General features: G+C 46.3%; 1 protein-coding gene across 1 annotated transcript in view; it reads right to left on the reverse strand.

Moving 5' to 3' along the window:
* The window catches only part of GPC4 (glypican 4), a 107,562-nt gene extending 97,041 nt beyond the window's left edge, over positions 1–10,521 (reverse strand). Inside the window, exon 1 of the mRNA XM_006057283.3 lies at positions 9,846–10,521. Coding sequence (XP_006057345.1) covers positions 9,846–10,005 — 160 coding nt within the window. The 5' untranslated portion in view covers positions 10,006–10,521. The remainder of the gene's footprint in view (positions 1–9,845) is intronic.
* Between the last annotated feature and the right edge of the window lie 13,497 nt (positions 10,522–24,018).

A 24,018-nucleotide genomic window follows, 5' to 3' on the forward strand; every position in this document is an offset into this window, starting at 1 on the left:
CTCTCTAGAAGCACCTCGGCAGGTACAGTGGAGTTGCTGTTAACGTCTGGAACAGACAATGTAAGAAGCAGCAACCATTTGTCCACCAGGATGAAAACAAAGCACGTGAAATACTTAGCTCCCATCTCTGGACGAACTGAAAAATAAACACTACAAGTTGGTTTTTGTTTTTTTTTTAAAAGGTTATTTATTTTTCTCACTTAAGCATCTAGTACTGAATATATTTGAAATTTTAAAATAGTTAAAATTAATTGAATTAAAAGGGATGGATGAATAGAAATATTCATTCCTCGAAGGAATTTACCAAAGTCACAAATCATGCTTGAACTTATTTGTCAACCACAAACATTTCTAACACCTATCATGTGCCAGGCAGTGTGATAGAACCTGGAGCTACACAGCCTCTCAGAGCATGAGTGATCCGTCAAGAATGGCTTCTTTTTCTTTAAAGGTTCAAACAGCCACCTCATCAGAGATGGGCATCCTCAAATGTGTCCTCACTTTTAATATAGTACCCCTGTCCTTAACTTCTACTGTTTCTTTATATATGATTATCCATTTACTTAGTTTGGTAAATGTTTACAAGGGAAACCAACATACACATATTTAAACCTGTCACGGGTTTCCTTGGTGGTCCAGTGGTTAAGAATCCACCTGCCAATGCAGGGGACATGAGTTCGATTCCTGGTCTGGGAAGATCTTATATGCCATGGGGGCAACTAAGCTGGTGTGTCACAACTACTGAAGCCTACGTGCCCTAGAGCCTGAACTCCACAACTAAAGAGTAGCCCCCGATCGCTCCAACTACAGAAAGTCTGTGCAGCAATGAAGACCCAGCGTAGCCAAAAATAAATAAGAATAAATTTGTTAAAAGAAAGAAAGAAAATCTGGCTGATGAAAAAGGAATATCACACTCAATTAAAAAACAAAAAACAAAAAACTGTCACCTCTAACTCAAAACCAACCCTTGCCTTTAATGACTTTAGGTCAGAATGTCAGTTTCCCAAGGTGAGTTTAGCAGGTGGTGAGAGTATAAGAACAAAATCTACCTGGGACGTTCTAGGGGGCTTAGAAGACAAAGTTCAGAGCAACAAAATCACCAACCAAAAGTTCTGACCATGAGTAAACCCCTGAATTATTAATGGGATTGCCTGGTGGCTGAGATGGTAAAGAATCTGTGTGCAATGCAGGAGACCCAGGTTTTATCCCTGGGTCAGAAAGATACACAGCCTTTAACTTTTTTTCCCCCCCTAGAAAATGACAAAGTGACACACGGAATTGACTCCTTATTGACCCAGCTCTGTCGGGAAACTAGGTGCTCTAAAAAGGCAATATGCCTTCAAGGGCAATGTCTGTATTTTGAAGGCGTCCACTTTTTCTAAAATCTACTTTCTGGGACTTTTCTGGCAGTCCAGTGATTAAGACTGTGCTTTTACTGCAGGGAGATGTGGGTTCGATCCCTGGTCAGGGAACTAAGATTCCATAAGCTATGCGGTATAGTCAAACATACACACACACACACACACTTTCTTAAGTTTTAAATCAGAATATTCCAAACACATTTAATACTGCCCTGAAATATACCAGTGCCCTCAATGGTTAGAGAGGTGTCTCTGAGTATTTGCCCATCCTAATAGGGCTCCAACTGCCAAGGATCAGCAAGTTCTGGGTCTGCTATTCAGCCTCTGGCTGCCCAACCTGTTTCACAGTCATCTCTCACTCCTCCCAGATGTCAAGCCTCTGAATCTACCCATTCCTCTGACCCATCCATTCTCCAACTGGCACTACTGGCTACTCCTATGCCTACTCCTAATCAGTTTTGGACTGGGAAGCCAGGTGACTTAAGCTTTTTATCTTCTTACCTATAAACCCTATCTACCAAATTTGAATATAAGTGCCTCCAAAAACGGAGAAGGCAATGGCACCCCACTCCAGTACTCTTGCCTGGAAAATCCCATGGACGGAGGAGCCTGGTGGGCGTCTGTCCATGGGGTCGCTAAGAGTCGGAAACGACTGAGTGACTTCACTTTTACTTTTCACTTTCATGCATTGGAGAAGGAAATGGCAACCCACTCCAGTGTTCTTGCCTGGAGGATCCCAGGGACGGGGGAGCCTGGTGGGCTGCCGTCTATGGGGTCACACAGAGTCGGACACGACTGAAGTGACTTAGCAGCAGCAGCAGCCTCCAAAAAGCTGGATTCTGGTTTTGAACAAAATCTTTGAATCCCCAGCACCTAGCATTCTGCTCGATACAAAAGGCATTCAATCAATGGGGATGATAAATTTCCAAAGGCCTTTTTCTCCAAGTAGAATGCATGGGCTTTATGACAGCTGTTTCCATCATTTAGCTTTTCTGCTTACTTCCACATTCCCAGCTGCGTTCTGGATGACTATGCCGGCCAGAAGCCTAGGGATTTACTGTACTTCTATTTCTTGATAAGATACTTGAAGAGAATAAACACATGGCAAAGAGGACATTAAAGTAAGGGATAAAGCGATTTTTTTATTTTACCAATAAAGATAAAGGGAAGAAGTATCACCCAGTACACTGACACTTAATCAATAAACAACAGCAAGGCTGGATTCCTGTCTAAATCTCTCCAAAGTACTTTCAATGTCCTAGTCTTTATTTCTCAACCATCAGCAAAGCATCACTGGTGATGGCATGTACTTGCATCTTGACTACAAAATATTTTTCCCAAGTTTAACAGATCCTTCTCTTAAAACCAAGTTAACCAAAATCAAAACAAGCATGCACTGGATCTCAATCAAAGCGTTCTTCTGAGATAAGTTTGTGATGAAATTTATTTATTCAATATCACAGAATCTGAGGTGAAAGGGACCTCAGATCATCTAGGGCACTGTTTCTCAACCATGGCTGCTCATCAGAACCACTGAGGAGCTTTGAAAAAATTACAAGGGACTTCAAACGCAGGGGGTGAGGGTTCAACCCCTGGTAGGGGAACTAAGATCCCACGTGCCGGGCAGCATGGCCAAAGGAAGAAAAGAAAAGAAAAATTGAAAACTTACCTAGCCCTACTGCCAAAAAGTATGATTTAATTGGCCTGGGGTAGTGCCCCAGGCACTAGTAGATTTTAAAAGTTCTCCAGGTGGTTCTAAAGCATGGCCAGGGTTGAGAATCCCTGATGTAATCCAGTCTTCTAACAACCCCACACCCATTTTTCAAATGGAGGCGAAAGAACCTGACCAAAGGGATCAAATAACTACTTCGTCACAGAGCTGGGCTAGACCCGCTCTTTCTAAGAAACCATGGTCTTTCCATGTAAACTACTCCACCTAGGACAGTGGGATTTCTTCCCTCTCCCCCTCCCTTCCCTTTTCCTTTCTGCAATAAACAAACATTCTCACCTATCCCAAAGTAAATGAATTTCCTGCATATACTCTGCCTTGGAATCCCATTGCCTAATTCTTGACAGTCTAAACGAGGTCTGTTTCCCTGTATGCACTTGGTTCTTTTCTCTCAAAGAACTCTGGGAGGTTAATCAGGCATGGCTGCCCCTTAAAGAAGCCATATTGCTTTTCCTCTGAGAGGCTGGACTCACTAAGCCCACCTTTTTCACCATTATCATCACCTGGGCCCTCTTTCAAGTCCCTGGCAAGGCTCACCTCCGATTCTCTTTCAGCTCACTTAATTTCTAGTTTGTACCTGCCCTGCTACACCTCATGGACTTCCTCAACTCTTCCCATTTTGTGAAAGATGCCTTTTCCCCTGAAGCAGCCTCTTTTACTCTGCCAGTTAGTCATGCCGGGTTCTTTTTTTCTTCCCCCAAGCAGCTGGTCTTTTTGATGTTTGGCACACATTTATCTGGGCTTCCAATAAGATGTTTTTACATAGTTTCCAGGCTTCCTGCAGGTTATTGACTTTTTTTTTTAACTCTTCCATTCAATTTTTTCCTAATTTCTAACATTTGTTAGAGTTTCTTTTTCAAAAGTTGAATACCTGGCTGATGGATCTCTTTGATTTTTCCCTCCCACCAGATTGCTGAATTAAATGCATCAGAAATTAAATATAATATTTCAAATTACCTCCAGGATGGAATCGCTTCATGAATTTTCTGCACTTTCATGTTCTCTATAGTAAGAAACAGATGTTTAACCAAGTGGAATTGAAAATGCTAGTTTTTACCTGTTCCCATTTTAGTGTGTCTGCTTATATAAAAGAACATTTTTTTTTTGGTCACACTGCATTGCTTGTGGGATCTTAGTGCCCTGACCAGGGATTGAACCCAGGCCCTTGGCAATGAAAGCATGGAGTCCTAACCACTGGCCCACCAGGGAAGTCCCTGCTTATATAAACTAGTGATATCCTGAAGCCTGTGTTGTTCACCTTGGTAAAGACAACAAACAAGATTTTTTTAAAAGGTCACTGATGTGCATCAAACAGCTCTATATGCTGAATCTAAGGTGTTAAATTACTCTTCTCCATTTGCTTTAAACTGCCTAATCACAAAAGTCCCAATTGTTTGTTTCTTAAAGAAACCAGGAGGAAAATCAGAATTCCGAATCCTTCTGAAAAATTCGTATGACACTCAGTTATTAATGAAGTGGTAAAGACGAGTAGTCCCATCAAAGAATAAAAACAGTCTCCAAGTTATAATAACATTTCTAGGAGGTTTACTCTAAATTTACTGCTTTTCAGAATGTTTAGACCTGAAAGTTTCCCAGGAGAGCAAGAGACCATGGGATGACGATCTATTATCAAAGCCGCATAATCCGAGATAGCACTGGTGTCCTGCCAGACAACACGATCTAATTGTCTGTGTGACTCCTTCCCCCCCCTCCCACCATACACACACCTGTTTAACAAGTATTGCATTGCACTCCTGTACCTGGGACCACTGGGCACGCAACACACCAGGAGCTCGTGCCCTCGGTTTACTTACAGCTGAGGCAAGAAGACACACATGTGCCTGAGCACACAATGAACTACGACAGAAGACAGCTGGGTGCAAAGACCATGGATCTGATTCAAGCCAGGGTTTCAGAAGAAGGCACATAACCCTGGGGGGTTCAGAAGTGACTCAATGAAATTATCATTTGAGATGCTTGAAGCCAGGGAAGCTCAAAGCGGAGGAATGACTCCACTCACAGCACTGCTGAAGGGAAAGGAAGCTGGTGATACTCAGGATGGAATGGGGGAGGGGGACAGACAAGAGGCTGGTAGACCAGTTAAGAACTACTTAAAACAGCCTCCCTACCTTTATCCCCCTTGCCTCACCAACCCTGAACTCCCAGTGCCACTAGTTATCTTACAGAAACAGTATGACTAATAACATTCCCCTCCTCAGAAGCTATCTTTGGCTCCCCATGGCCCAGGAAATACAATTTACAGTTAACATTAGATTGTCCCCATTAGGGTACAGCATCAGCATAGTGCTGTGATGATGGTCTTTAACTAGTTACTGTTTCTTTCATGGGCTTCCCAGGTGGTTCAGTGGTAAAGAATCTGCCTGCCAATGCAGGAGACACAGGATTGATCCCTGGATCAGGAAGATCTCCCGGAGGGGGGGCATGGAAACCCACTTCAGTATTCTTGCTGGGATAATCCCATGGACAGAGGAGCCTAGTGGGCTCATGGGGTCACAGAGAGTCAAACACCACTGAGTGCACAAGTATAGGTTCTCTCATAGCCTATGTTTCCAAAACCAGCCCTCTACGGGAGTTGGGACTATCATGTTTAGGACCAGGCCCAGAGAAAGCACTTAATAGCCACCCATCTTTTCACCGCGACCAAAATGCATTTTTGGAAAACATATACTGCCAACCAATTCAGTGCTAACACAGATGATGTTATTCAGGAGCCAACTGACTTAGATGAACACTGATGCTGTTTCCCTTGTTGAGACAACAAAAGAAAACTTCCTTTTTCATTCCTCAGTCTAGTCTCCAGCTAATCCTGAAATTGCATGCAACCCAATGTGAGTCAAATCAAAAAGGAAAATAGTAATTATGCTGAATCAAACATTTTATATTTGTATGTTCTAACTAGAGACTGGGCTGCGTAAGCTAGAACTTTTCCTAAATTCTTCTCTGAGCATGTCCAGGAAACTTGGGACAATTTCTATACTGACAGGTGAGAAAAATCACAAGTTCTCAGCAAAATCTAATCTACAGAGTTAAAGTATGTAAGAGGGAATACAACCTTGAAGACATGCTGTGTGTCTTACATGTAATAATCAATGCAATAGCAGAAAGTATTCCTACTTCTCCCACACACATTCTCCCACATAATCCTAGCATAGCTTATGCGATTCCCTTGGAGATACACACATGAGCATGCAAGCACACTCACAGGTCCACTGGTCATAAACGTAAATGGGAACAGGAAAACAAACTCCCAAATCACAACTATGATGCCAAGTTCTCCTTGGTAGCCTTCGATCTCGCCTTGGCAAGCTTAAGGTTTCTAACCAAACTGGCTCACTCCTCAAGATAATTTGAAGCAAAGATTAGATGAGTAATAAAATGCCAACTGTTGCATGTCCTTTATCCTGTCCTTCTGGAGGGAGGCACAATGAGAATGCTAAGATTTTACAATTTTTCACCATAAATATTATTTTCTTTAACTACTGAACTACCATTAGTGAGTTAATACCCTAGTCCCAAATCCCTTCTCCCCTGAACTCCCCAGGCCCTCCTTTCTCCTCACCTGCACCACTCATATGGTACTTATCACACACCATGTTGTATTCCCATCATGTGTATACACAGCTTATCTCCCTATTACCTGGGAAGGTCCTAGTGGCAGAGCCCTCCTGTCCTCTTTGTTGCCTCCACGATGCTGAGTGCCTCCAGGAAAACTGCACATACGACGTGTTCCAGAAGGTATGCCCATTGAAAGCTGAATAAAAATCTATATTTTGTGTTAAAGATGCCTTTTGATCATGGCATCTGAGCTGCCCATTATTTGGTAAGTACAGGGGTCAAGTGGATAGGCAGTGCAAGAAAGACCTAGGTTGGAGGCCCTGTCAGCCTGATGTATTCCCTGACACCCTTGAGAGCACATCAAATTATCTTAATTATGATCTTAAAAGACTGAGAGTCCTTAAGAACGTGGAGTAGTCTCAAAGCCTGTTCAAACCTCTAGAAGGCAAGTGCAAGGCCGCTGGGAATCAAACCTTCAACTTGGGCTAAGCCTGGGGCTAGGCACTCAGACACCGTGACCCTTTGCCTGGAAAACAATCGCGGACTTTTTGCACTTAAGAAAATACACACACCTCCCGCCTCAACCAAGGAAAGTGCCTGGCAATTAATTCATTCAAACCACCCCATTGACTATGCTCTCCCAAATGACCAAAATTATCTGAGTGGAGCATAGGGGAGACAAGGACAATGTAGGCATCTGGAGAGGCCAGGGTGATAGTAAAGATTACCCCTGTTTCTATACTGACCATCTAAAGGTATTTACTTGGGTCTGTCTGTGTTGTGACAGTGTCCTAGACTCAAATGAATGCCTCTAACACTCCACATTTTTGAGCCATTCAGTCATGCATTTTTGTTATTGTTGAAAGTGGTGCGAAATTGCACTGCATGAGCTAAAGTCCTTGGTGGTCTTCCAAGGATTCCAGCTAAAAAGGCACTTCCTTTGTTCCTCGGGAGAATGCAGTCCAGTAGGTCATTCAAAAGGGGAAATAAAAGCAGCAGCCCTGGGAGGGAGATGAAGGACAAGACAAAAAGAATAAAATGTTTTGGGTGTGAGCACATTAGCTTCCATTTCCTGCTGCTGGTCACTAATAACGCTCCTATCTTTAGGGGGGATATGTCCAGAGGAACATTTATGCAAAAAAATATTCCTCAGGTGTTTTCTGGGGACCATGACAATTGAAGGGAACACCTAGCACTGTCCTTGAGCACTCTGAAAACTTCCTTTTTCCTGAGATGCTGGCTGGGAAAGATGTCCCTCCCTGGCAAGGCTGCACAGAGCAAAGCTGGAGAAGGTGGGGAGGGCAATTTCAGCACCCACTCCCCCAACGCCTCCAGGGCACCTCAAAGGCACATACTGTTTTGCATGGGCAGAAGATGAAAACTTGTCACATTCCCATTAAGTGCATCGCTGCATCTATCCCTTCAAAACGTGGGAATGACAACTGTAACCTTCACGCCAATCATCTCCCCTGGGCCCCGGGGCCCAAACCGTGCAGGGCACAAAGACCCTAGGTCTGACCTGTGCAGCCTCCCAGCTTCAGTGGCTGCTGGCTTAACTTTACTTTTTCAGGAGGGGCGGAAGGGAGAGGGGAAAGAAAGAGGGCTTTTTTAGGACACTCCAGCCAATAAACTCGTGCCGCTGAGAAGACCGACTTGACCTCCCCAAAAGACAAGCAGCTCAAGGGCAAACAGTCTCTAATCAGTAATGTGCTAGTTACTTGATAACTGCCCAGGTGCCGTGGGCTCCTAGGCTGCTCCACCGATTTCTTGGGTTCTATTTCTAGATAGATGCCGGTCACACTCTTAAAAAGTGTCCAGCAACTTCCCTCAATTACCTTTGTAATTTATGTGTAATTGATGACTGCACTTAATCTCCAAGGGTATTAATAGCCCTTTCCAAAAAATGACCCCCGAGTCTTCCTAAGCCTTTGGAAGCGCCTGGTTGAAATTACAGTATTTCCTCTGGGGCTGCCGCCCCCCTGCACGCCCCACCCGTGTGACCAACACCGCGAGGCAAAGGCGCGCTCTGCTCACTTCCATGAAAGGTTCGGAATGGAGCTTGGCCCCCGGGGCTCGAATCGCTCACTTCTCCGTTAGGTTAAGCTGGTCATCGGCCAGCTAGATTCGTGATTCTTTCTGAACCCTCAGGGCGAACAGGCTACCTGCCCCGGCGCGGCCCGCGGGGCTGCGCGGAACAGTTGGCCTCTCTGCGAATGCTTGAGTGCCACCCAGAGGGGACCGGCCCGGCCACCGCCGCTCGCCTGGCGAGGAGGGCCGAAGGGCACCCGACGCAAAGCTGCCTCCCCGGCGCTCGGAGAAGGGCTTTCATAAACACCCCACGCATCCCCAGCGCCGAAATCCGGGTAACTTTTTCACTGGCTAAACCGTCTCTATTTGCATAACCGTATCCAAACTGAGATTCAGGTTTCCTGTAATCAGTCCTTTCAAAGGTTTGTAATTGAAAGTGCAATTAACCCTTAAAATGAGGTGAGAAAAAAAGAAAGGGGGGGGATACCCTTCTCGTCCAACACCTTCCGGAAAGCAGGAGAGTTCCCAAAAGTCAGGGTTTGGAGGACTGGAGAGTCGTTTTTCTTTTTAAAGGCCACTTATAAAGCCGCTGGAGCTACTAAAAGTCCTAATCCATGTCAGGGGTGGGAGAGGCGGGGAGTGGAGAGAGGCGGGGAGATTTTAAAGAAAATCAATGAAACATCAACTCAAATTCCACGTTTCGCGCCCCCGGGAATCTGGCAAGTTCTAGAAACCCCCTCACTGGCGGCCCCCACCCCCACCCGACCTCTAGTCACCCCGACAACAAAGCGGGGAGCCCAGTAAGGAGTTCAACCCGGAAAAGGCGAGGGAGCCGGTGACACGCACTTTGCGGGCCAGAGTCCTCTGGGGCTTCCTGGGACCCGGGAGACCGTGGGAGGGGGTTGGGGGATGAAAGCAGAGCGCGAAAGTGACACCGGGCAACTACAGGATGCCCCTCCGCCCGCGGCGCACCGGGGGCCGCCGCGCCGCGGGGCACGCTCTGCGCCGGGGCTCGCTCCAGCGCGCCCGTCCATTTCTCCGTCTCGGCTACCTGCGTCCGGCGGCGCGGAGACCGGCGGGGAAGGGGGCTGCCGCGGCCCCTTCTCCGGGGTGCCCGTCTCGGAGCTCGCCTCCCGGGGGCTCCCACCTACCGTTGATCTCGTGCATGGGGGCATCGTTCTTGTCGAATCCTTTGGACACGTAAAGACGTCGCACTTCCGAGCAACTTTTCGACTTGGGCTCGGCAGCCAGCAGTGCGGCGCTGAGCGCGGCCAGGGTGCAGAACAGCGCGGGCAAGCCGAACCGTGCCATGGTGCGGGCCGGGGCGGACGCGCTCCCACCTTTGGGACCGGACGGAAAGTGGCGGGCGGGCGGGCTCGGAGACAGGGGCTCGAGAGCGGAGCCAGAGAGCGAGGGAGTTGGAGGAGTTGGAGAAGGAGAACAGGAGGAGGAGACGCGGGGCGAAAAGTGGAGCTGGGCCTCGCGCGTCAGGCAACGGTCCCCGGTGCCAGGCGCCCGGCCCGGGGAGCAGGAGGAGGAGGAATGCGTGGAGGCGCTGCGCGGCCCAGAGGGAGCGGAGGCGCGGGCCGGTGACCTCCGGGCTCCACGGGGGCAGCGACCCGGGCGAGCCGGTCGGCAGCGGGACAGGGGCGCGGGGAAGGAGGGGAAGGTGGCAGGCGCCGCGGGGGCCGAGGAGGGCGTGGGCGGCGGCGGGCGCTCGCGGCGCGCGGCTCGGGCTGCCCGGCGCTGGTCCGCTCCGCTGGCTCGACTCGGCTCGGCTCGCTCTGCCCTCGGCCGCGCGGCTGTGCCCTCTTCAGCTTTACCGCTGATTGACTGGCCGGCGTGCGCGGCGACGCTCGACAAACTTGGCCCAGCGGGCGGTACTCAGGGGGAGGGGGCGGGCGGCGGGGTGGGTGGGGGGGAGTGCCGGAGACGGGCGGGAGCACGCAGGGCCGGGACGGGAGAAAACCTGGAAGCGGGGTTGGATCCGGAGCAACCAAATCCACTTCCTAGGGGGCCGCACCGGGTGCGCGGCGCTCCCTCGCGCGACACGCCCCGCAGGACTCCTCCCTCCTCCCCTCCTCCCGGGAGGCGGGGAGCTTGCCCGCCGCCCCCCACCCGGAGAGGACCGGCTAACTTCTCCGGGTCGAAAGGCCCAAGTCCCTGGGGACCGGGCCGGGAGGCTGGGACTTGAAACCCACGTCCGAGTCCTAGGCCTTCTGCGCGTCGCCCCCTGACCCGCTGCCCGCGGGCCAAAGCCGGACCGAGCCCTCTGGTCTCGATACCTACCCCCGCAATCCATCCCCCCCACCCCACCCCTGCCGCTGCGCCCCGCAGCCAGGAGGACGCTCCTCACCGCCCAGCTCCTGGGCTGGGAATGGAAAACGCTGGCATTAATCTCATTGTTTGCTGCAGGCAGCCTAGGGACTTGTGACTACGAGCTGGCCCTAGAGCCTCACCTGGCCTCCTCAGACTTGCTTTCCATCAAACGGTGCTCACCTGTTTGGAAACCTGGCAGGCATTCTCAGCCCACCCACACCCCCACACCCCCAAGCTGGTTCTGCTACAAGTCTAATCAAACCCTAAACCGGGAGGTTCTGGACCCCCCCCCCCACCCCCAACTGCCGCGTGAGCGGGGCAGGGGGGGGCGGCGCGCTGGCAGATTCAGGGTTGACCTTGGAAATCTTCTGGCCCAAACTAACTTTCTGGCCCCAAATCTCCTTCTGCACAAAGGGAAACTGAGGCCCAGAGAAGGAAAGTCACTTGGCATGCAGCTGGGGGGTGCCCCCAGATCCAGAGATAACTCCCAGGTCACATGGAATAAAGGTAGCCAAGGACCCCCTAAGCCTCTTGACAGAAACCCAGACCTCTCTAGGACCCCGTCTCCACGTAGCCACCTGAAAACTGGAAATGGGTGAGTCTTCCCACCTTCTAAGCTTCGTCAGATTCCATTAATGAATGTTTTTGAAGCTCCCAGGGCTCCTTAATGAAGGGAACTGTGCAGATTGGGAACTTGTCATTACCCTTGTTATTGTTACAGTCTGCTGTAAGAGGTTAGGGTGAGAAGTGCCTCAGACACCTCGGGAGTGTGCTGGGAACTGGGCAGATAAAAGGGGCTGGAACTTATTATTTGGCTAGACTCTCAATTCCCATAAAATTACATAGGGTGAAGATAGGAACCATCATTACAATTATCACCCTCATAGGGTTTGTTGAGACTCCCCCCCCACACACACACACTGTTGTTCGTAAACCTGGTTGATGTGGTTGGCTGTGAGAAGCTGTAGAAAGTAGCTAGCTGTTGTTTTGAAAGCTCACTATAGACTCTTCTACATTTTATTAACTTAGAGATCATCAGCATAAACAGACGGATTGTGACCCATCTGTAAGTGGGACTTCAGTTTCTGTGGGTTGGCAGAATGGTTAACTCTGCAACTGTGAGAGGACTCTTTCTAAACATGCAAACTCCAGTACAAATGAATTTCCTGCCATTTTCGAGGGACTTGCAAATGGTCCAGGTTTTCCTTAAACTGATAATCATCAGGTCCTCAAGGCATTGCTAGAACTTAGCCCAGCAATTTTAACTTTCATTCACTGATGCATTTGCTTAAAGATGTTCTTTCCCAAAGAGAATACGATCTGAGATGGGACCAACGTTAATAATAAAATGAAACCCAACCTCCTTAAAATGAGAAAAAGATACTCCCAAACTATGCAGCCCAAATCAGAGAAAACTTCCTTTCACATCAAGCACAGGGTGAACTCATTCCTTGTCCCCCATTTTACTCCAGCTCTTCCTGTTCATATATTATTAACCAAAACCTGAGCCTTTTCCACCAGAAACAGTAACCTCTGGCTAGAAACGAATCTGGACAAGTCTGAACTTTACCACACAAGGCAGGAACCCCAAACCCTGCTCAGAGGCAGCTCCCACTTCAAAGCCTCCTTTCATTTAAATACAAACAGGGTGAACAACTGGCAATCTGCGAAACAAATACCATCTAGCTTCCCTTTTCTGATGGCCTGTAGCTCTCCTCCTCCCCATCCCCCTCACTCCCATTCCAGTTTTTCTGCACTCCTTAGTGGAGATGCACCTACTCTGTAAGTTCTCTGAATGCCAAAAAATGGACTGGGGGCTGCGGGTAGAGTGCAGGAATCAACAACTTCTCAGGATGATCAACTTTCATATTGCCTTTTGGGTTTGGTTTTTAAATTGAGATAAAATACACTAACCAGGAATTGCCTGGTGGTTCAGTGATTAGGACTTTGCTTTTACTCATGGGGCTGGGTTCCATCCCAGGTCAGGCAGATATGATCCTGCAAGTCACCTAGTGTGGCCAAAAAAAAAGGTGTACAATTTGGTGGCATTTAATTCATTCACCATGGTGTGCAGCCATTACCACTAACTAGTTCCAGAATATTTTCAGCATCTCAAAAGAAAACACATTAAGCAATTAAAGTACATTCCCTTCTCCCCCCTAACCCCTAGCAACCACTCATCTTCTTTCTGTCTCTATAGATTTGCCAATTCTGGACATTTTGCATAAAAGGAATCATGTCATATGTGGCCTTTTGTGTCTAGCATCATGGTTTTTTTTTTTTTTTTCTTTTAAGATCCACCCATGTAGTGGCATGTGTCAGCATTTCCTTTTTGTGGATGGATAGTATCCCATTTTATGGATACACCACTTTCGCTTCAGTCGTGTCCAACTCTGTGCGACCCCATAGATGGCAGCCCACCAGGCTCCGCCGTCCCTGGGATTCTCCAGGCAAGAACACTGGAGTGGGTTGCCATTTCCTTCTCCAATGCATAAAAGTGAAAAGTGAAAGTGAAGTCACTCAGTTGTGTTCGATTCCTAGTGACCCCATGGACTGCAGCCTACCAGACTCCTCAGTCCATGGGATTTTCCAGGCAAGAGTACTGGAGTGGATTGCCATTGCCTTCTCCAACTTTGGGTCATAGAGTACTTCCGAGTTTACAAAGTGCTTCTAGGCACACTCTCATAGAAAATTTTAGTGATTTTGAAAATAGATCAGCAAACTGAGTCTCACTGAAGTTATGTGGCTTATCCACAGCCACAGAGCTCTTAAGTAGCTGAACCAAGACTGAAAAAAATGTAAGGCCTTTGGCTGAATCCCATGTGTTCAGTTCAGTCGCTCAGTCGTGTCTGACTCTTTGTGACCCCATGAACATGGCAGGCTTCCCTGTCCATCATCAACTCCCGGATCATCATCAACTCCTGGCTCAAACTCATGTTTGAGCCATCCAACCATCTCATCCTCTGTCGTCCCCTTCTCCTGCCTTCAATCTTTCCCAGCATCAGGATCTTTTCCAATGAGTCAGTTCTTTGCATCAGGTAGCCACAAGTATTGGAGCTTCAGCATCAGTCCTTCCAATGAATATTCAGGACTGATTTTCTTTGGGATTGACTGGTTTGATCTCCTCGCTGTCCAAGGGACTCAGGAGTCTTCTCCAACACCACAGTTCAAAAACATCAATTCTTCAGTGCTCAGTTTTCTTTATAGTCCAACTCTCACATCCATACACGACTACTGGAAAAACCATAGTTTTGACTAGACGGACCTTTGTCGGCAAAGTAATGTCTTTGCTTTTTAACATGCTCTCCAGGTTGTTCATAGCTTTTCTTCTAAGAAGCAAGCATCTTTTAATTTCATGGCTGCAGTCACCATCTGCAGTGATTTCGGAGCCCCAAAAATAAAGTTTGCCACTGTTTCCACTGTTTCCCCATCTATTTGCCATGAAGTGATAGGACTGGATGCCATGATCTTAGTTTTTTTAATGTTGAGTTTTAAGCCAGCTTTTATAGTCATATGCGTGCCTGCATGCTAAGTTGCTTCAGTCATGTCTCACTCTTTGCAACCCTATGGACAGTAGCCCACCAGGCTCCTCTGTCCTTGGGATTCTCCAGGCAAGAGTACTGGAGTGGGTTGCCATTCCCTACCCCAGGGGATCTTCTTGACCCAGGGATTGAATCCTTATCTCTTATGTCTCCTGTGTTGGCAGATGGGTTTTTTCCCACTAGCGCCACCTGGGAAGCCCGAATCCCATATGAATGTCCCTATTTCAGATTAATAAATGCTCATTGAGCATCTACTGCATGCCAGATGCTACCCAGCCTGAGAGGGAGGAGAGATATACAAGCCAAAATGTATTTGGCTTGTATTCGGTAGAGTTGGTTTTTCCAGGTGAGGTATTTCTCCTGAGGTGGCACTGGGGTCGCTCGCTGGCAGGCAGAGAGAACAAAGTATATACTCACTGCTGCTGACTTCCAAGCCAGAAACTACTCAAACCCCGTTCACTCTCTCAGCTTTGGGACGAGATGGCCAAGAGATGGCCCGCTGAGGAGCTGCTTTGGTTGCCAAATATGTGGATGAGGAGTAGGATGTGGCTTCCTTCCTTAATACTTGATTGTCTTGCAGCCCTCCAGTCTCTCCCCTACCATACCCAGCCATCCCACAGCCATCACAGTGAGCCTTTCACATCACTTGAACAATGTCCGTCCCCTGCTTAACCTTGCACCTCTCCCCCCATATTGCTTTCCAGATCAATTGCCAAGTCACTCGACAGCTCTGGATTTTTGCTGTTGGGCCAGAGTCTCCATTACCAGCTTTCTCACTGGCCCTTCCCTACCCTGTATCTAGTGCTTGGCCCCACAAGAATGCATCACCATTCTCCATCATGCCTGCATCCTCACCCTGCCCTTGCTGGGAATACTTTTCATTCCCCTCCATTCCTTGGAAAGTCGTTCATACTTTTCCATCAAAATTCAGCTAAGAAAAAAAATTCAGCTGAGGAGACTTACCTGATGGTCCAGTGGCTAAGACTCCTCACTCCCAATGCAGGGAGTCCAGGTTCAATTCCTGGTCAGGGATCTAGATCCCACATGCCAAAACTTAAGAGCTCACATGCCACAACTAAAGATCCCGCATGCAGCAACTAAGACCAGGTGCAACCAAATAAATATTAAAAAATAAAAACAGAACTCAGCTGAGATAGCACCGCTTCTTGGAAAACCTTCATGGATCTGCATCCCCCCACACAAAAGAGCTGATGGCTCCTGCTTCTAGGCTTCCAGAGCCCTGTCTATACAAAATGACTACCACACTTGCTCCTTAGTAGAGGTCCTGATTTCTCTCAGGATTCTTTGACCCCACCCCCAGCAGCCTCCAAAAGGTCTTTAGGCTTTTCATTTGAATGCCTCTTGCCCGATGGGCAGTTTTCCAGGGGGAAAAGAGACCTAGAATTGTATCTGAAATCTTATTTTTTGTTTTTGGGCACACAGTGCAGCTTGCAGTATCTCAGTTCCCTGACCAGGGATTGAACCTGGGCCACGGCAGTGAAAGTGTCAGATCCTAACCACTGGACCACTAGGGATTCCCACGAGGGAATTTCCAGAAATCTCCTGTTGCTTAAATGTTAATGATTACTTCAGAACTCTTAAAAGTTTACTGGACAAATTAAGCCTGTCCTCAGCCTAGATCTCACCAGGAAACTTTCCTCCCCTGCCCCTTTTCAAGCAACCAAGTGGACTTCCTGGGTGGCTCAGTGGTAAAGAATCTGCCTGCAATGCAGGAGACACAGGTTCAATCCCTGATCTGAGAAGACCCCACGTGCCATGGAGCAGCTGAGTCCATGTGCTGCAACTAGAGAAGAGCCCCTTCAGCAGCAGAGACCCAGCACAGTCATAAATAAATAAATTTTTAAAAAAGAATGAAAACTTGAAGAAAAAAAGAAAGCAGCCAACCAAGTGCTGTATTCTGACTACTTCCTGTGTGCAAAAGTTGGTTCTGCAAAGGCCCTAGAAACTCCAAAGACCAGAGACTTTTGTGAAGCTGGCACCCTGCTTGGGGAGGTAGGATCCATATCCATGTAGAGAAAGACACTAGCAAAAAAACACAAGACAATGCACAGCCCTTAGGACACTCATCCCAATTTGCTGTTTGTTCCATGGATGCCACTCTTCCTCTTTGTCCCTCTGCAAATTTACAGAAGTGCCAGCAATAGAAGGATCAGTGCCTTTGAAGAAGCTGATGGATGTGCTCTGTTCCTGTCTCCTTATTCCTTATCTCCCTTCGGTATTCTTTCTCTAGTGTCTGAAGTTCGCCTTGCTGCTGCTGCTGCTAAGTCACTTCAGTCGTGTCCGACTCTGTGCGACCCCACAGACGGCAGCCCACCAGGCTCCCCCGTCCCTGGGATTCTCCAGGCAAGAACACTGGAGTGGGTTGCCATTTCCTTCTCCAATGCATGAAAGTGAAAAGTGAAAGTGAAGTTGCTCAGTCGTGTCCGACTCTTAGCGACCCCATGGACTGCAGCCCACCAGGCCCCTCCGTCCATGGGATTTTCCAGGCAAGAGTACTGGAGTGAGGTACCATTGCCTTCTCTGAAGTTCGCCTTAGTTTCTCTTCTCTCTGAGAGCTCATTTGTGTTTACAGATTGAATCACCAGCTCCAGGAACCTCTCCATACTTCCCTGTTTGTGCCAGTGCTGCCTACTGTTATCCCAGGGCCATAGTTGCCACACTTCTTCTCTCTTCATTAAAAACCCAAACTGAGTCTTCCTTTCCAGTCAGGCTCCATCAACTCTTGTCCAAGTTCCATTACGTCTTGTCTGGACTGTAGAGCCAATGCCTAAGAGATCTCCAACCTCTCCCTCCCTCCATCCATCCAGGGACTATCACAAAATTAACCTTCCTATAGCATGATTTCCAAGTGTCACACTCTTTGGTGAAAAAAGAATTCCATGGGAAGGCAATCTCATGCTAATAACACATTTGTTTAGTGCAGCAGAGTTCAGATATTGAACTCTATTGTGAAGCCTGCATTATTTTCCATAATTTATGGGTGAGGAAACTGGTTCTGAGTATTAAATCAAGGCCCTCTGAGTCCATGTTCAGTGACACAGTCACTTCTCACTATGCCCCAAGCCCAAAATATGCCCAGGAAAACTTCCAAGACAGTGCAAGGCTGATGTGCAAATGAGTAGAGAAGGTAGGTCTCCCTTTGGACCATGAAGGATGGGGAAGAATCACTAGGCAGAGAGGAGTGGGAATTTTTTTTTTTTAAGATTTATTTATTTTTATTTTGGGGGCTCTGTTGGGTCTTCGTTGCAGTGCTTAGTTGCCCGGTGGCATGTGGGATCTTCCTGAACCAAGGATCAAACCTGTGTCCCCTGCATTGCAAGGCGGACTCTTAACCACTGGACCACCAGGGAAACCCAGGAGTGGGAATTTTGAGGCCAGTGATGACAACATTTTGACCAAGTACAGGCTCATCTGGATGACTGTCAGGAAATACAGTGCCAGATAATGGCGCCACAATACCCTGGGAAAAGATAATGTAAGTTGAGTCAAAAGGTTCAAGTAGTGCATTCAAAAGACTGAAATGAGGAAGTGAGGAGGCATAGAATGGACTGAAAAAAGGCAGGTTAGGCCCTGGCAGTCTTTTCAACCAAGTGATGAAGTCCCAACAATTCTCATCTGGGTATTCTATATGAAGGGCAGAAAAGAAATATAAGACAGAAGAAAGAGTGTTGCCCAGTGAAGAAGGTGAGGCTAAAGGTTCAGGCAGCCCGAGAGCTAAATCCTGGCTCTGCTATCGCCTGTTTGTGTGTCCCTAGATAAGTAACTTACCCTCTTCAGGGTTCCCTTTTCTCATGTGTCACGCCTACTCTGTGAAGATTACAGCGGGAAACTGCATTTGGGATGCCTCCATGCGGTTTCCCATAACCATCATGTGTTCCTTTGTAGAGCTGAGTACTCTTCCTTTGTGTAGATGTACCGCAGTTTGTTAACCTATTCCCTAGTTGACATTTAGATTGTTTCCAGGTTTTGGTGATTATGAATAAAGCCAGTAAAACATATGAGTACAAAAGAAAAAAAAAAAAAACACACCAAAACATATGAAAAGCATTCCTCTTGGCCTGGAGCATGTCGGATTCCTTTTAGTGCCCTCAGCTCCAGGCATGGAGGATAAAATACAAATATGTTGAAGTAATCAGAAAGCACTTAGCATAGACTGGTATAAAGCATTTGTTTATTTGTCCATTCACTCATTCCTTCATTCAACCTGTTTTTAGAAGATCAACACTAAGTCTTGGGGAATATTTTTTTGAATAAAACAGCATCTCTTCTCTCATGGAGCCTAAAAGTTGGGGCTCAATCAACATGAGCTAATATTGTTGTTATTATGGTTATTATGTGTTTGCTCAGTCACTCATGTCTGACTCTTTGAGACCCTATGGACTACTGCCCAATAGGCTCCTCTGTCCATGGGATTTCCCAGGCAAAAATATTGGAGTGGGTTGCCATTTCCTTCTCCAAGGGATCTTCCTGACCCAGGCTTCGAACCTGTGTCTTCTGCATTGGCAGGTGGATTCTTTACCACTGAGTCACCTGGGAAGCCCAATGGTTATTATAAATTCCATCTGCTTCACAGTTTGCTCTGATCCAGCCCTATCAGCATTGAATGTTGTTTAGCATGGCAATAAATTGGTCTAATAATTTTGTATTGCGATACATGAATTACCACTGTACTGGTCCATAATTAGCATTGAATTATAAATTATACAAGTTGTAGAGCAGAGAGGGATCTGAGTTACTTTCATACAGTACCCTTTCACTATAGGGAAGATGTTTCTTATTATCCCCATTTTCCTGATGAAACAACTGAGGCCCAGAGAGTAACATGGACATTTTTAGGCAATAGTCACATATTCACTGGTATTGATATTTTCTCATACTTTATTACTGGGGCAAAAGTTTCATAAAGTCTGTAGCTTCTGTATAAATTCCAACTAATGTCTCATGCTTGTAGAAGAACAAAAACCAGGGGTTGTATGGGAAAGAGATCTTTGGTCTCTGGTATTGGTGTCCTGTACACCTAAGCTCTTGTTTATAGTGTAATTTATAAAGGGGATTTCTAATTACTGGGGGAAATGTGGGTACATTTTTCAGTGGGTACATTTCCATGTGATGGCAAAATTGTTGCCATAGATAATCATTACTCTAGCTTGTTGACCATGAGTTAACCTACAGCTTTAGATATAAAATGTGTATTTCAATATAATTGGGAGAGTTCTGTCTCTAATTTACTCACTGGACATAAATGATTCATACATGGAAAGAAAATTATTTCTTCATATCGCTTTGATTAAATAAAAATACTAATAACTCGGTGTTTGGTACTTAGATTGTGAAAGCATTCTGGAGCATTTGTTTTTCAAAATTGTTTCTATAACTTCCACATCTCGCCTAGCTGATGAGAAAATTGCACAGAAAAAAGGTAGAGTGGAGGCAGGAAACCAGCAGAGGCTTCTCGGCTGAGCAGAGGCTTCTAGACTGTGAGATCTGGAAGGGACCTTGGCATTTGTTTAGTCAATCCACCTCAAACTTGACCTTTCCTTTTGGGTTTGAAGTTTCAAGCCAGCAAAAGACTGTCAGAGGCAAAAACATAGGTTCTGACTAGAACAGTGGTCATAGTAATGATGTTTGTCCAAGCTGCCTGCTTCTACTCAGGATTCACCTGAGAACACAGGCTCCTAGGTATAAGGAACACTGTGGCTCAACGTGGCGAGAAGGACACCCAGGGACATGTGACCCTGCCTAGTGCATTTTATATTAATTCTCCACCTTGCTTGGAAAAACAGAGAAAGCATCTGGTGCTGAAGGGCACTCTCCCCAACGCTGGCCCTGAACATTCTAAAACCAGTTCCTTCTCTGTGAGGATCAGGACACTGAGCCACAAAACCAAGGCCCCATTAGAAAGCTGCAGAATGTTTTAAAGGGACAGAAGGAAATTCTTAATGAAGTGTCAGTTTAGCCCAACAGGTTTTTGGACTTGCACTTCAAACCTGAGAAGTCTGAATGAATGCCTTTTCTTTTCTTTCTTTCTTTTTTTTTGTCTCCTCCTCTTCTTCTTTTTCCCTAGCACCATCATCCCTGCTTTTATGTGAAGAGACAATGTGCATTTTTAAGAAGACCCAGCAGGGAGCAGGCATTTTTATTCCAAAGAGATACCACAGATAAAAAGAGCTGAAGAGAGTCAGGGTCAGACATAGTTTGACATTTGTCATTTTCTAACCAGTGATGGGTAAAGTCTACAGAACGGCTGCTGTTGCTGCTGCTCTAACAATAACGCATTCAAATGAGCAAGGAAACCATTAAACCTGGACAGACATTCCGAGCCCCTTGCTGAATCCAGGCTGCACAGGCAGCGCAGGGGGTTGGCCTTTCCCATGTCCCTCTCTGCTGACATCTTCTCTCACCCAGACTGACTTTCCAGAATTCAGACGGCCAGGCTGTTTTCTTAATTCTCCGAGTACACAGCATGCATGCAGCTTGGTGGGTGGGGGTCGGGGGAGGACGCACAGGAACTGGTAGAAATGATAAAGAGGCCCTTGCCTGCTCTTCCACTTTCACTGCCTCCAAGAGAACCTGTCCTTTCTGCCCTTGACTCTTCAGGGTCAAGGTAAGGAGGCAGCTACACAATGTATCAAGAGAAATTTATTTTCATGTCAAATCTCCAATTTAAATGCACTCACGTGGGACTTCCCTGGTGATCCAGTGGTTAAGAATCTGCCTGCCAGTGCAGGGGACATGGGTTCAATCCCTGGTCCTAGAAGATCTCACATGCCGTGGACCAACTAAGCCCGTGCACCACAACTATTGAGCCTGTGCTCTATAGCCCGGGAGCTGCAACTGTTGAAGCCCATGTGTCCAGAGCCGTTGCTCCGCAATAAGAGAAGCCACCATAATGAGAAGCCTGAGCACCGCAACTAGAGAGTAGTCCCGGCTTGCCTCAACTAGAGAAAAGCCCACATGCAGTAATGAAAACTCAGCACAGCCAAAGATAAGTAAATAAATAAATAATTTACTTACAAATAAATGCTCTCATGTCTCTGACTCCTAACTTTACTTCCTTTGATGTACAGATTCATTGTCTACTTTTATTTTTTTTTTATATTTTAAAAGTTCCTTTATTATAAAACAGAAATGAGATGAAGGACAGTACATGCTTTTAAAATACATAGACCTCTGTCTATACTATATGTGTGTATTTATGGTCGAGCATGTGTTTATATTTTAATGTATACAAGAATACATTTAATGGATTTTTCTCCCCTCAGGTCCAAGTAAACATGACATATGATTCACAAGGAGATGGATTTGTACATGTTTTTACTTTTAATACATATATGCAAATGATATGGTCTTTAAAATTTGCTGGTGTTAGCCAATATTTGGGACTTCCCCGCCCCAGTGGCTCAGTAGTAAAGGATCCACCTGCAACACAGGAGATGCAGGAAACATGGGTTCGATCCCTGGGTCAGGAAGATCCCCTGGAGGAGAGTATGCCAACCCACTGCAAGAGAATTCTTGGCTAGAGAATCTCATGCCACAGGAGCCTGGTGGACTGCAGTCCATATGGTCCCAAAGAGTCAGACACAACTGAAGCAACTGAGCAGGCATCACAGGCAATATTTATGAAAAAAGGGTTTCAAGAAAACCTGGGAGTGCCAGAATGTTCTATATCTTGATCCATGTGCTGATTACATGAGTGTATACACATGTAAAAATTCATCAGGCTATATATACATTGCAGATGTATGTTACGCAAGGGGGGAATACAAGCCACAACTATAATTTTTTTCAGTGGATGGGTTGAGGTGTGTGTGTGTGTGTATACATAAAATTTGGAAACTTCTCCATATTTTACAGTAAATATGTGTGACTTTTACAGTCTCAAAAATATTAAACGTATATTAGGATGGTCACATCCTCTGAGCTGAATACTGTTAGATGTTGCACTTTTAAGATCCAATACTCATTTGGCTCCTTGGTTGTTTCTTTCAGGCTGGTGGAAGAGGTTACTGTCCTACCCTAGCTAACAGCTACTCTATTGAATTCTTCTCATCTCTACAGCCTCCGTAAAAATATAATTTACCACCTTTTGAGCACCTGCTCTGTGTTATTTAGACTTTGTGGCAACTCCATGAGGTAGGTTCTGAATCTTCATTTTACATATAAGTAAACTAAGGCTCAGGGAGATTAAATCACTTGCCCGAGGGCACCCAGATGGCCTGTGGCAGAGCTGAGAACTATGCCTGATTCTGACAGTAAAGCCCTGCCCTTGACTGCCAGGCTATCCTTACAACACTATTTACATAGCAGTGAGACCATGTGCAGTGCTGGGGGCAGCCAGCAGTCAGATATGGCCCAGACTTATGAGCTAAGATGCTGACATGCTTTTTTTCCCCCTCTTTTTTTGTTTCAACTGACTTGGAATTCACGTAACATAAAATTATCCATTTATTATTATTTTATGATTATTTTTTGACTGTGGTGGGTCTTTGTTGCTGTGTGTGGACTTATTCTAGTTGCGGCAAGTGGGGGCTACTCTTCGTTGTGGTGCATGGACTTCTCATTGTGGTGCTTTCTCTTACTGCTGAGCACAGGCTCTAGGCACGTGGGCTTCAGTAGCTGCAGTGAGTGGGTCAGTAGTTGAGGCTTGCAGTCTTTAGAGCTCGGGCTCAGAAGTTGTAGCACATGAGCTTAATTGCCTATGGGATCTTCCCAGACCAGGGATCAAATCAGTGGACCTTGATTGCAAGGCAGATTCTTAACCACTGGACCACCAGGGGACCCCAAATTAACCATTTTAAAGTGAAGAGCTGAGTGACATGGTGCATTCACAATGTTGTACAAGGACCACCTCTAATTAGGTCCAGTCCTTTTCATCACCCAACAAAGAAACTCTTTACCCATTAAGTAATAACTCCTCATCTCTCCCTCCTGCTAGGCCCTAATAACCTCTCATCTATTCCCTCTATTAATTTTCCTATTCTGGACATTTCATATAAGCTGTTGTTCAGTCCCTAAGTCATGTCCAACTCTTTGTGACCCCCACGGTTCATATAAGTGGGACCATACAATATTGGTTCTTTTATCTGGCTCATTTAATTTAGCATAATTTTTTTGAGGTTTATGCATACTGTAGCATGTGTCATTACTTCATTCCTTTTTTATGGCTGAATAATATTCCATCGTATGAATATGCACATTTTATTTATTTTTTCATGCCCAGGTATTTATTCTAAATAAATAAGCAGGGAGATGCATAAAGAGATTTTTATAAGGGTATTTATTGTGTATATCAGAGAAGGCAATGGCACCCCACTCCAGTACTTTTGCCTAGAAAATCCCATGGACAGAGGAGCCTGGTAGGCTGCAGTCCATGGGGTCGCTAGAGTCGGACACAACTGAGCGACTTCACTTTCACTTTTCACTTTCATGCATTGGGGAAGGA

Source organism: Bubalus bubalis, chromosome X, assembly GCF_019923935.1.
Source record: "Bubalus bubalis isolate 160015118507 breed Murrah chromosome X, NDDB_SH_1, whole genome shotgun sequence".
In the NCBI taxonomy this organism is placed as follows: Eukaryota; Metazoa; Chordata; class Mammalia; order Artiodactyla; family Bovidae; genus Bubalus; species Bubalus bubalis.